This window comes from Nannospalax galili, unplaced genomic scaffold, assembly GCF_000622305.1.
Source record: "Nannospalax galili isolate Female #2095 unplaced genomic scaffold, S.galili_v1.0 scaffold995, whole genome shotgun sequence".
In the NCBI taxonomy this organism is placed as follows: domain Eukaryota; kingdom Metazoa; phylum Chordata; class Mammalia; order Rodentia; family Spalacidae; genus Nannospalax; species Nannospalax galili.
In genome coordinates this window covers 929,838-944,521 of record NW_008337291.1, presented here as the reverse complement: position 1 = coordinate 944,521, position 14,684 = coordinate 929,838, and the positions used below count along the sequence as shown (strand labels likewise).

Below are 14,684 nucleotides of genomic sequence, written 5' to 3'. Positions count from 1 at the left end.
GGGGAGGGAAGGCAAGGCAAGGCAAGGCAAGGCAAGGGAAAAAAAAAAACACCTTAAGCTCTAGGAAGTGCTTTGTTCTTTGCCACTAGAAGTATGGGAATCCTGAGCCTCTGTGAGAGTGTCAGGATAGAGCAAGTTCACAGCGAGTTTATTAAATTTGGGGTAAAAGACACCTGCCTTGGTACAGGAGCCCTGAGAATCACTAAGCCAGCACTTGGTTAGGAGGAATGCGGACACATGGGTCCCAGTTGTTGAGATCTCTTGCAATACAAGCAGCAAACAGTGTCCAGGCCTTACTCACCATCTGTAATGAGTGCTCTGCTTGTCAGGACCTTTCCCAGCATAAATTTCAATACAGCCAGGACGCTGCAAAGGATCCCACTTAAAATGGAGACACTGAACAGGAAATCATCCTAGGAGAGAACATTCCACATTTCAACATGTCACCTCCTATGAGAGCAAGTCATTTGTAAACCACTGGTCTTAAGGACCAGCTTTGTTCAAAGCACAAATCATCAGTGAGGTATGGTGCCAGCAGGTGGGGGCACACTGCAGGCTTTCCTTTACCTGGGTGACTGGGATTGAGAAAAGACAATTGAAACAGATATCCAGATTTATTTATTTGTTTGTTTGTTTGTTTGTTTATTTGTTTATTTATTTATAAAGCCATTATGTATTTTACCTTTAGATTTACCTTCCTGTTATTCTTCTAAAATGAGTGGCAATCGTTGATCGACAGCAGTGGTGGTCATAAAACTAAGAATGGTGTCTAAGCAGTTTCCCACAGATAATTCACAAAGCAGCTGATTGGCCAAGAATTCCCTTTCTCACTGCACCATCTGAATTAGCCACCAGATCAGGCCTGGCCAGAGCTACTTAAAACTGTATGCTTTCTTCATTCACACAACTGAGATCTCAAAGATAGTCTTCAGGGTGGGAAAATGGCATCTAAAAATAGAGTCCGCTGTTGACGTGATCTTAACACTTCTGTAAGTCATTACATTAACGTTTGCAAGCAAATCGGTGAGTCACATGTGCAAAGCTGGCACCTCTATCTCCTGACATTAGGCCCTCTGAGATCTCCTTTGAGCTCCCACGTTCACTCCCCTGAGGCAGCCTCCAGGTTCTCCAGGATTAAAATGCAACCACCAGCAGAAATCTGACACAGCGGCAGCAGGTATCCGCAGAGAAATAGGATCCTCCTTAAGCATTTTATTAATAAATTCGCTAACCTAATGACAGACGCAGGGAAGAAGGAGACACCCTGGTTCACAAGGCTTGAAACTGAACAAAATCATTTAGAAAATCACTTCTCTGGACTCAGGTTATCTATTCAGTGTGATAGCATCTCCCCAACCCCCCAAACTTCACCAATGGCAGTGGTGGGTTTGACAGTGTGCTCACAAATTCTTTGCTACTTTCTTCAAGGAAGTGGAAAGCAGTCACCCCCAGACCACCAGCTTCCCTTGAGCCTGGGCTGGACCTGGCACCTCAAAACTAACAAATACAGTACAGAAAAAGGAAAATAGGGGCCACCAAGTCAGACAACATGAGTTCAATCCTCAGGACCCACATGGTTGAAGGAGAGAACTGACTCTGACCAAGTTGTTCTGAGACCTCTAGGACTGTGGCACTTTTACACCCACACATACACACAACACACGTGCACGTGCATGCACACACACACACACACACACACACACACACACCCCTGCACATGCACATGCACACACAAAATGAATAACATTAAAATGCAGTAACATTAAAGAAAAGGAAAAATATGAACATTACAGGAAAAAAGCCACCTAGTCAGGTGATTGAGGTTTAACAACCCCACATTAAACTGTGCTGATGCCATATGCCCTATGAGGGGATGGGACAAGATCACTGTGTCTCCATCATGACCTGCCCCCAAATCCATGACCTCCACTTAATTTTGAAACCCATCAAATAAACCCAAACCAAGGGAAAGTTTACAAAGCACCTGAGCACCACTCCTTCCTTACAAGTGTCAAGGTCATGAGAGACAAGGATGGATGCAGAAACTGTCACTGACAGAAGACTAAGGAGGTGCAATGACTCAGTACAGCATGGTGTCCTGGGCCAGATTCAGGGACATAAAGAGCTTGTCAATGGGAAAACTGGGGAGTCAAAACTGAGTCGATAGCTTTGTCCATCCTGTTAGGATTCCATCATGGGGACAAACATACAGGGTTGTGAGATACTAACATGGAAAAGTGGATGGAAGGACTGCTGTGGAGACCCTCAGCATTTAGTCACAACTTTTCTATAAATCCCAAACATTTTCAGGACCTGGAGAGATAATTCAGTTGGTAAAGTGCTATCCTGGCAAGCATGAAGGCCTGAGTCCAATCCCCAGAACACTGGCAAAAAAAACTGGGCATATTGGTACCCACTTGAAATCCCAGCACTGGGAAGATGGAGATAGGTGGATCCCTGGAGTTTACAGTCAGTGAGAGACCCCTGTGTCAAGATGGATGGTGCCTGAAAAAGGAATACCTTCTGGCCTCCATACATACATGTGATCTACAAACAGGAGCAGACATAGGAATGCACACGTCTGCATAGATACACATACACACCACAAATCTAAAACATTTTCAAATTATACATTTTTCAAATAACCACCTCACAGAGCTCTCACTTCTCACTCTTTTCCACATGAGGACACAGAGAAGTTGGCCACCTATGACCCAGGAAGTAAGCCCTCACTGGACACCAGAATTATGAACAGTAAATTCCATTGTCTGTAAGCTGCACTGTGTAGGGTGTTTGGTAATAGCAGCCGGAGCAAATGAACATTCCTTAGTAAAGATTTACATATCACTCTCAGCAGCTATGATCACCTGCACAGGACTGGGCCTGTCAACATTTTGTCATAGGAAAGGAAGGGGCTCACACAGGCCTAATCAAGATAATCCCTCACAGACATGCCCAGAGGCTAACCTAATCTAAATAATCTCTCAAATGTATTCATTTGATCACTGGCCAATCTGATGGAGAAAATGCCACAACTGAGGGTCTCTCTTCCCAGGTGTGTCAAGTTGACAACTGAAGGTTAACCAAGACAAGACCCCAAATAATTCCCTTGCCTCTTACCTAAGTGACAATACAGATAGCCAATACAGATAGTCTGACCAGGAAGCAGACCTTCACCAGATGTCAAATCTTCCAGTATCTTGACCTTGGCCTTCTCAATGACCAGAACTATGAGACGTGAGCATTCACTGTTGATAAGCTCCTGGTCCATGGGACTCTGTGGCAGTAGCCCAATGGTCTAAGATAGTACCTGTGCTGTTTAGTTTTTATTGTCAACTTGACACAACCTAGAGTCACCTGAGAAGATGGAAGGAACTTCAACTGAGAAATTTTCCAGATTAGATTGGCCTATGGCCATGTCTGTAAGAGACTGTCTTGATTGATGGTTGACGTGGAAGGGCCCAGCCCACTGGGGTCAGCACCATCCCTAGGAAGGTAGGTCTGGACTACTTCAGAAAACTAGCTGCTTGAATTGAGTTCCTGCCCTGATTTTCCTCAATGATGGATTGTGACCTGGAAGTCTAAACCAAATAAATCCTTTTCTCCCTGTGATAAAAATACCATGACCAATCACAACTTATAGAAGAAAGAGTTGCTGTGATAAAAATACCATGACCAATCACAACTTATAGAAGAAAGAGTTTATTTTAGCTTCTGGCTCCAGAGAGAGTCTCTAATGATGGAGGAGGCATGGCAGGAAGGGGCCATATCAGGAAGCTGAGAGAGCATATCCTCAACTATACACAAAAAGCTGAGAGAGTGAACTGGAAGTGGGGTGAGGCTATAAACTCTCAAAGCCTGCCCCCAGTGATGTATTTCCTCCAGCAAGGCTATATCTTCTAAAGGTTCCATAACCTCCCCAAACAATGTCACCAACTATTCAAATACCTGTGCTTATGGGAGGCATTTTTCATTTAAACCACCACACTCCCCTAAGTTACTTTTGGTCAGTGTTTTATCACAACATAAAGCACACACACAAACACACACACACGTCACACTAAACTCTGGTCTCTGCCAAGATTAACCCCATTTTACCCAATGAACAAATCAGAGGATATACATCCAAGTCCCACATGTGGCCACTACCACAGGAGGAAGAGCCCTTCTGTAGTAACTAGTTCCTTTCCTCACACAGCAACAGAGCTGGACACAGGATTTAGGAGTGGCTATTTCAGGCATGGTGGCATACACCTTTAATCCCAGCACTCGGGAGGCAGAGGCAGGCGAAAAAAAAAAAGAAAGAAAGAAAGAAAGAAAGAAAGAAAGAAAGAAAGAAAGAAAGAAAAAAAGAAAGAAAAAGAAAGAAAGAAAGAAAGAAAGAAAGAAAGAAAGAAAGAAAGAAAGAAAGAAAGAAAGAAAGAAAACAAACTCAGAGAAAGGGGGTGACCCCACCCCATTAGCAAAGACCTAACAAAGACTATTCACTGTTCCAGTTATTTCAGCCCAGACTAGAAAGTGGTGAAAACCATAGGGCTTATTTTAAGACTCAAAGGCAATTAGGAAAGAGCTGATAAAACCTGAGCCGGGTGAGGATTCTTGTGATGATGTGTGGCATCTGCTATTACGTGCTAGCTCAGGATCTTGGTCAGCCAGGCCAGGGTCTCTGGTCAGATTTTTTCCTGGAAGATCCTGGGCCTCTCTGTCCTCTCAACGGACAGTCTGTGGGTTGGTGAGTGAGAGTTGCTATGAGCCAGTGTACAGAGATAGGGTGCTATCTTTTCTGTGTCTGGTTAGAAAAACTACACCCAACCAAAGCTACTGGATGGAGCTGGCCCCTCTACTGTCACCTGTTAATTTTGCTGCAGTCAACCTGACCTCCTCCTGTATAGCAAGCTCCTACCTCTAGGCCTTTGCATGTGCAGTTCCCTCTTCCTGGAAGCTCCACATGTTTGAATGGCTCTCTCCCTTTCTTCCACCATCTGGCTTTCTCTGTTGTTGTTTTTTTTTTTGGTCTTAGCACCAGCTGGCCTGGAACTCACAGAGATCCTCTGCCTGCTTCTGCCTCCCAAGTGCTGGAATTAGAGGCCTGTGCCACCAAACCCAGCTAACTTGTAATTTCTTCCTCATCTGTTTTGTTATTTCCTTTTTTATCAAGACAAGATCTGCAGTGGTTTGAATGTAAAATGTTTCCCTATAGGTTTGTATGTTAGAACACTTGGCTCCCAGCTGGTGGTGGTGTTTGGGAAGGTCATGGAACCTTTAGGTGATGGAACCTTTAGCCTTGCTGGAGGAAATGGGTCACTGGGGTGGGCCTTGAGGTTTTATACCATGGCTACACTTCCTGTCCAGCTGCCTCATACTCCTGCTGCCAGGCCTTCCCCACCATAAAGCTCTGAATCCTTTCTTAAGCTATCAGCCAAATTAAGCCTTTCCTCCCTTAAATTGCTTCTTATCAGGTATTTTGTCACAATGATGAGAAAAGTAGTGAATATAAGGTCTCACATTATAGCTCAGACTAGCTTTGAACTCAGTGTAGCTTAGGCTAGCCTTGAACATGCAAGCATGGCCCTGCCTCAGCCTCCTGAGTACTGGGATTATAGGCCTGAAACACCATGCCTAGTTTCCTAGTTTTTTTAATAGTATTTTTTCAAACACATCTGTTTAAATATGAAGTTAATTTGAATTAAAAAATAAATGAAATTGCAAACTCAATTCCTCAACTGCCTAATCACAATTCATTTGTCTAATTTGGCTCTCAGTTGTCACATAACAGACATATTGTTGAACAATTCCCCCATCACAGAAGGTTTTGCTGTTTAGTGCCAGAAAGGCACGTTAGAAAGGCATCTTTCCTCTTCGAACCTAAATTACAGCAGTAAGTAGCTACAGAGAGCTGTAGAGAGGTACAAGAGAGGAGCACTGGAGATCAAGGCCAGGCAACTGACCAAAAGAATTGACTAGCGAGGAGCTATGACCTTGAACTCAGCAAATGACAGGGCTAAGATTATCATGATTGATACTGTTCTGCCTCCAAATGTACCTGAAGACTGGGGTTTTAAAACATTATTATTTGTTTCTTTTAATTTTTCTAAGACAAGTAGTTCAGGCTGGCCTCAAACTCACCAAGAAGCTACAGACGACCTTGAACTCTAATCTTTTTGCATCTGCCTCTGAGTACCGGGAACACCGCTGTGCATTACCACTTATGTTTTCTTATTGTGGTGTAATTAACACACAATGAATATTAAGATTTTAGGGCCTATAAGATGGCTGAGTGGGTAAAGGTACTTGCCACCAAGCCTGACCACCTGAGTTCAAAAAGCCCCCAGGATCTATCTGATAGAAAAACTGACTCCTATAAGTTGTTCTCTGACTTCACACTAGCATGGTAGCATGCACCTCCTCCCCCCAATACACAATTACGTAAATAGATATGTAATAAAAATTTAAATACAAAGATTTTAGAAGTCAAACCTAATCAATTGTGCCAGTGGGACACCCCCCCAAACAAAACATAGATACTTCCTTTACCCAGAAAGTTCCCTTATGCTCCCAAATCAGTCGTCTGTGTTACTTTATGACTTCAGTCACATAAATTAATTTCTCCTATTCTTGATCACATACAGTAGATCATATGGTATTTATTTTTTCATCCAGATTCTTTTATTGACATGTTTTTGATCTGTACATCATGCTGTAGGCATCAGGACTTTGTCCTGTGTGGTCCTGATGTTTATTCTAGCTTTCTGCTCTTGTCCTCTCCATGGGCAGTTTGTTATAATACCGTCTAAGTTCTCATGCCAAAAGCAAGCTCTTTTATTTAGGGTACCAGTGGAGGTGAGCAATTGTGGATTCAGGGAAAAGGCAAAGAACTAAGAGGGAAGCTGATAAGGTCTGTATTAGTCGGGGTTTTCTAGAGGAACAGACTTGATAGAATGTGTATGTATCATAAAAGGGAATTTATTCGATCAGCTTATGTGACAGGGGCTAGGCAGTCCAGTGATGGCCATCTGCCCCCCAGAGAGGCTGAGAAGCCAATAGCTGCTCAGACCATGAGGCTGAATGCCTCTGCAGTACCCATCTAGTGCTGAAGGCCTGAAGGATTCCTGGAGAGTGGCTGATCTTTAGTTCACAATGGAAGGCTGGAGAAGCTGGGTTCTGATGGCAGCGAAGGATGGAGCAGCAGCAACAAGCTAGATGCTCTCACCAGCGAGAAGCTGAGGCAGGCAGCACTGCCTTTCCCTCAGAACTCTATGTTGAGTGACCACTGGAAGATGCTACCCACTCTGAGGAAAGGTCTTCCATCTCAGTTAACCTGAATGCCCTCACAGACCACTCCCCAGAGACATGTCTCTTAGTTGAGTCCAGATCTAGTCAATTTGACAATAAGGAATAGCCATCACAGGGTCTAATGTTTTCCCCTTACTTAGGAGACCAGGAGGTACACCTCCAATGAAAGATCAGAGAGTAATGAGTAGAGGTGGAGAATCTGCCACTGCCACCTCTACCAGGATCTACAATAGGTTCTAAAAAGGACAGACAGATCATGTAAGATGGGTAAGACCTCACCCATCGGGATGTTTCCATATAACTATACCTCTTCCAACTTGCTGGGCTAATATCAAGCTTCACCCCCTCGCCCACAACCTGACCACCCAATATCCCACCCATCAGCAAAGAGGTATGGTAGGAGATAACATCTGGACATCTGATTCCAACTTCCTGTTGATTCTCATCTTTATAAATTGACAGGCATGTCCAACCTTTTAACATTGTGACAAGATTACAAAGTTCACAGTTGAAAACCATGCAATCGGTTTACCAAGCTTCACCCCCTCGCCCACAACCTGACCACCCAATATCCCACCCATCAGCAAAGAGGTATGGTAGGAGATAACATCTGGACATCTGATTCCAACTTCCTGTTGATTCTCATCTTTATAAATTGACAGGCATGTCCAACCTTTTAACATTGTGACAAGATTACAAAGTTCACAGTTGAAAACCATGCAATCGGTTTACCCAAAAAGTTGCAAGAAATAAATAATAATAAGATGGCTCAGTGGTTAAGAACACTGGTTGTTCATGCAGAAGATCCGGGTTCGAATCCCAGCACCCACATGGCAACTAACAACTGTCTGTAACTCCAGTCCTGGGGGATCCAACAGCCTCTTCTGACCTCTGTGGGCATTGCACGACATGGGTGCACTTACCTACACACAGGCAATACATGCATACACAAGAAATAATAATAATAATAATAATAATAATAATAATCTACAATCTTTTAAGCAAATTGATGCTTCTGTGTTAGGCTGTGTTCATAGCTATCCTGGGTCCAGGCGGCCTATGGGCAGCAGGCTGGCCACACCTGCCAGTCACTTGCCTGCAGCATTTTTCTAACATTATGATGCTGAGTCTCTCTGTCTTCTCTGTCACTCCTCCCATTTTCCCAGACAACTGCCTCTCAGAGCATTTGTATTCATAGTGTTGCTCACAGGAAAACCTTGCATGGAAATGAATTTTTTTCAGCAGTGTGTACCAGTTATCACTTCCTATGAGGAGCTTCTTCCTATGGGGGGGGTGGTGACAGTAGCAGCTGGAACTTCAGCACACTAAGAGCTGTGGCTACTGACACCAGACAGAGGCCCAGTTGGCAAAGCCAATCCACCCTTCCCCCACTGACCCCCACTTTCCTGTTTGAGAGGACTCTGGAGGCTGGCTTGCTTATGCCTGCAAAAAGGCATCCTTTGCCTTCCTAATGAGGACAGATTCAAGCCCCCCACACATGTTCTGACACTGCACATGTTTGAGTGTCACCCAGGGCAATGCTAATGCTGGTGAATTAAAATGAGAATCGATTTATGGCCCCAGGTGAAATTAAAACAGTCAGTCTCATCTTCAGAACTTTTGTAACCACAATCCCCAACCCCCACGGATGAAAAACAAAAACAAAAACCTGGCAGATGTGGGGGAAATTACACCAAGCATGAGCACATTCAATTTTCCCCAGTGATTAAATTATATTGACAAATTGCTATGGGTTTGCATTCAAAGGTTTTGAAATTTGTAAATTAGCATCAGTCCATTTGGAAGTGGGGGATGTCAAACACTGATGTTTGAACCAGTGGGTATGCAGCTAGGGGATATCGACTGGAATCACCAGGGTCTTAGGGCCAAGCCCTGATTTTTCCTGGCCAGGCTGATAGGTGAAGCCCTAAAGTATGGTAATGGATTCAGCTCCGGGGAGCCAGGAACCTGAAGAGGATGTTAGGGTCACAGGAAGCCTCAGAAGGAAGACTTGTCAGCAGAGGCTAGACTGCCTGAGGGACCAGGAAGGTACTCTGAGAGGCTGGGCTGGTACTCTATGATGCATTCTGGCTTCTGATAAATGATCACATTGGTCACACTGCTGATTTCTGGTATAGGGTAGGAATATCAGACTTTAGAACTGAGTGCTTCAATCCTCAGCTTGCCATAGGTACAGAGATGAGACACCTGGCTGGTCTCACACCTTCTTCCCTTGGTGACCATGAACATTTAAAGAAAGAGACTCCTCTGATATTCCTAAAAACTAGGGCACCATATAACCTGTGATGGTGAATTTTAATGGTCAACTATATGGGATCTAAAATCACCTAGGAGACACACCTCTGGGCATGTCTATAAAGAAGTTTCTAGATTAGGTTAATTGAAGTAGAAAGACTCACTTTAAATGTAGATGGTACCCATCCCATGGGTTGGGATCCCAGACTGAATGAAAAGGAGAAAGTGAGCTGAGCACCGGCATTCATCTCTCTCTGCTTCCTGACTGAGAATGTAATGTGGCCAGCTGCCTCACATTCCTGCTGCCATGCCTTTCCTGCCATGATGGACTATACCCTTGAGCTGTGAGCCAAAATAACCCCTTCCTTCCTTAAATTGCTTTTAACAGGTATTTAGTTTCAGCAACAAGGAAAGTAACTAATATGCATCCCCTCAGCAACCCCCCCCCATAACACACAGAGACATCCATCCCTGAATAACTGCCCTGTGATGCAAGTGAGACCACCTAGACACCTGCTTTTGCTCCTGTGTTGGTACAAACATCATCTAACAGGAACTCAGAGTCCTCTGCTACTAAAACCCCTGACTCTTCACTCTGGTCTGGTGGGTCATTACTAACAGGTAGTTAATAACAGGTAATTAATAACATAGTGAAAACTTGGCATCTCTACTTCCTTGGTCTATCTCTCCTTTGCACAGGCTCCCATTCCTTTTCAAAGCCTCACACGTCAAGATAAGAGTACCTGAAGAAGGCTTGAGAGGTAGCTCAGTGGTACACTGCTTACCTACTATGCTCAAGGCTCTAGGTTCAATTCCCAGTAGCACATAAAATAAAAATAGAGTACAGTATAGTTTGGAGGCTGGTGAGATGCCTCAATGGGTAAAGGCACTTGCTATCAAGCCTGAGGACCTGAGCACAATCCCAGGAATATATATGATGGAAAGAGAGATTCTACTATCACAAATTGTCCTCTGACTCAACATGAGATCCATGGCATGTAATCCCACCCCAGAAAATAAATAAATAAGTAAGTAAGTAAATAAATAAATAAATAAATAAATAAATAAATAAATAAATAAATAAATAAATAAATAAATAAATAAATAAATAAATAAATAAATAAATAAATAAATAAATAAATAAATAAATAAATAAATAAATAAATAAATAAATAAATAAATAAATAAATAAATAAATAAATAAATAAATAAATAAATAAATAAATAAATAAATAAATAAATAAATAAATAAATAAATAAATAAATAAATAAATAAATAAATAAATAAATAAATAAATAAATAAATAAATAAATAAATAAATAAATAAATAAATAAATTGAATTTTAAAATTTGTAAAGGGTGCCCAAAGATGAACCTGGACCTCTTTATTTGTTCCTCCTCCCAATGTGACCACATAAAATAAACCTCCTTTTTCTGCTTTTTTCTATCACTTGTACCTTTAATTGACCTATTGAGGACAAGTAGCCAAGTCTAGCTTGTTGAGATCACCAGGGCCCAGGCTCTGACCCTAAAAAAATCCAGTAACAGGGATGTGAAGGCATTCTAGCCTCCATCTAGTCAGCCTAAAGCCTACTCTCCTTCATACCTAACACTATGCAGGCTCCCTTCCTTGGCCATGCTTGATGGATTTGAATTTCAGTTTTAGCCAAATTAAAGGAAAACATAATTCATAATGCTAATAATACCTCTAATTTCTTACATTTTAATTCTTAGTTATGTGTATGTGTGTACCTCTGTATGTGTGTATGCCATATGTATGCAGTGTCTGAGGAGGCCAGAAGAGGGCATCCAATCCCCTGGACCTGGAGTTATAGGCAGTTGTGAGCATTCTGACATGGGTGCTGAGAACTGAACTTTGGTCCTCTGAAAAAGCAGAAAATGCTCTTAACCACTGAGCCATGTCTTCAGCCCAAGAATACCCCTTTATACATTAGAACATAACATTAAAAATTGGAAAGGATTCCTGTTAAAGATGGCAGAATGAACACACATACTTAACTTTTACAAGCCCAGTATATTGCAAGAAGGGACTTACTTTTTAATGGATGAACCCACAAGGACTATGAAAACAAGGAAAGTAGCTACAAAACTGTATGAACTGAGGAGGGTGTGCAAGAGTAAGAAATGCCTTCGCAGAGCATGGTGGAACCCTAGGGCAGAAAGGATGGTCAAGGTGCTCAATGTCAGAGCACCCCAAGTTTCCCAGGACTCAGGAATAAATGCCACCTGGAATTCTTGATGGGGGTATTATAGAGCCCTACACTTCAAGCATAACAGTCATCAACTTCACCACAGCAGTGTGACTACTTGCAAGAGACCCTCAAGATCAGGTTTGTTACTGTAGGCCTGCCCTCAGAGAAAGAACAGGTGAAGGTCATTGGACCTGAGAGTGAAGCCACTCCCTCCTGCACTTCCCAGTCATGTGTCTGTACTTCTGCTCTAATTGCACATGCACACATAGTCTCAGGAGGTGCTACAGTATATAGACTGTGGAAAATTAACTGAAAGGTAGGCTCCATATCTATAGCTATGAGACAGTTGCCACCCATACTGGAGTGAGATTTCTAGTGGTACAATTGCTTTGAGGTCACCTATGCTCTTACAAGTAATCCCTCACCCATTCCCTGGAAGTCCAATAAACTCACTGGTTTTCCACGCTGGATTTTGGTGGAATTGTACTTTGGCTCATCATTAGAGCCCTGTATGGATGGGGTAGGTGTTTGTTTACATCTCCCAGGAAAAGGGTTCCTGAAATGGTGTGAAAAGTAGAATGAAAAGTAGGAGAACTAATTGACAAGGTCCTTAAGAAATCTAGACCTAGGCTTGAGAGATGGATCAGTGGTTAAGACACTGGCTGCTCTTACAGAGGACCTGAGTTTGGTTGCCAGCACCCATGTGGCAGCTCACAACAGTCTGTAACTCCAACTCCAGGAGACCCAACACCCTCTTCTGACCTCCTTAGACACGAGACATGTCTGCGATACATACACATACAGGCAGGCAAACATTCACACACATAAAATAAAAATAAACAAATCTTTAAAGAACACTGGTTGTTCTTGCAGAAGACCCAGGTTCAAATCCCAGCATCCACATGGCAGCTAACAACTGTCCATAACTCCAGTCCCAGGGGATCCGACAGCCTCTTCTGACCTCCACGGGCATTGCATGACATGGGTGCACTGACCTACATGCAGGCAATACACGCATACACATAAAATTAAATAATAAATAAAATTTAAAATAATAATAATAATAATAATAAAGTTGGGTGTGGTGGCACACACTTTTAATCCCAGCACCAGCACTCAGGAGGCAGAGGTAGGAGATCAAGATGTACATAGCAAGTTCCATGCTGGTTGGGACTACTCTGTCTCAAAATAATAATGATAATAATAAGGAAAAGAAAGCAAGATCTGAGTTCAATTCCTGGGACCCACATGGAAGAAGGAGAGAAACAACTGCACATTGTCCTCTGACTTGCACATAAACAATATGGCACATGCACACCCACATTCGCACACAAATTTTATATATATATATGCCAGACCCCTCTGTACTCCTTCTCAGAACTTGTTGACTGCTATTCACAGCAGAGTAGAAAAGATCTCATCACAGAGATCAGCACAAAGGGTCTCTACCTAAGGTGCTCCAGACTCAGCAGGAGGATTAAGGAATTCATCTACTGCTCAAGTACTTGGACTGGCCCAGGAAAATAGAGAAAGTGGCTTCATAAAATAAAATATATGAACTGTTCTAGTTTCTCTTTTGTTGCTGTGATAAAGTACTCTGACTAAAAGCAGCTGAGGGGAGGAAAGGGTTTATTTGGTTTACACTTCTTACACTTCCAGGTCACAGTCCATCATTAAGGAAAGCCAGGGAAGAAACTCAAGCCAAAGCTTAAAGCAGGGACCATGGAGGAATGCTGCTTGCTGGCTTGTTTGCCAGCTCATACTTAAATAGCTTCCAGAACCACCTGCCCAGGGGATGGTGCCGCCCACAGTGATAATTAATAATCAAGACAACACTCCACAGACATGACCACAGGCCAAACTGATCTGAGATTCACTTCTCAAGTAACTCTAGGCTATGTCAAGTTGACAGTTAAAGCTAACTAGGACATGGACTTACAAAGAAAATCAATCATATTAACATAAGCTAATATAATATTTTTAAAGTATGCTATAGTAATAAAAAAGAAAAGATGTGGAGGTTGATAGAAATTATAAATGGTTGCCTCTGGTAAAAGAGCTTAATTTTTTCTTTTATAATGAGCCTGGCTTTTTTAAAAAATGGCTATTGTGTGTGTGCATGTGCGTGTGTGTGTGTGTGTGTGTGTGTGGGTGTGTGTGTGTGTGTGCGTGCAACCTGGATAAAAATGAGATGTGAATGCTCACTTCAGCAGCACATATACTAAAATTGGAACAATACAGAGAAGATTAGCCTGGCCCCTGGGCAAGGATGACACACAAATTCATGATGTGTTTCATATTTTTATTTAAATGGGAAGGGAAGAGGGAGGGTTATACAGGGAGCCATGGGGGTAAAGTGGAAGGAGCTCAAGAGAGGAGGGTCATAGAAGACAGGTATTATTAAGGGTGAAATGGGGAAAATGGGGATGCTTTAACTGGGAAGGAAGGAGGGAGGGTTAGACAGGGAGAGAGAGAGGTGAGATAAATAATGCTTAGGTAGTGTGAAAAACCAGAGGGAAGTGTATTAATTCAAAAGTCTACTGAAAATTACACATCTAATATCTCTACATGTGTTCATGTGTATAGCTGAGGCTATATAACAAGAAATAGTGCCAGACAGGAGAAACTGCCCTTTGAACTGTTGACCAGGGTAGGCCTAGAGACTCCCAAAATTACACAGGCTTTTGCCACAGCCCTTGATTGCCTTCCAGAACTTAAAAGTAAGACCATATTGCTGAAGATAGGACATACTTTGGATATACAGGACTTGGAGCAATGAAGCTGGACCTGACCTGGAAGCCACCTCCCTGAAGGCTAGCTCTCATAGTTTTGGAGGACACTGTGCAAGCTGCTACAGGAGACCATCAATCAATGGCCCAACCCCAGCTTTAAGGCCCAGCTTTAAGCCTAATAACCACATC

The 14,684-nt window shown here is 42.7% G+C and overlaps 1 protein-coding gene and 1 non-coding gene across 2 annotated transcripts in view; one reads left to right on the top strand and one right to left on the bottom strand.

The window, feature by feature from the left end:
* Nucleotides 1–14,684, bottom strand: part of Tmem163 (transmembrane protein 163) — a 196,517-nt gene that overhangs the window by 8,657 nt on the left and 173,176 nt on the right. The window contains exon 6 of the mRNA XM_008832458.2: nucleotides 302–413. Coding sequence (XP_008830680.1) covers nucleotides 302–413 — 112 coding nt within the window. The remainder of the gene's footprint in view (nucleotides 1–301; nucleotides 414–14,684) is intronic.
* Nucleotides 13,961–14,067, top strand: LOC115070238. Its single transcript, XR_003849432.1, has one exon. It is a non-coding gene; the product is annotated as a U6 spliceosomal RNA (small nuclear RNA).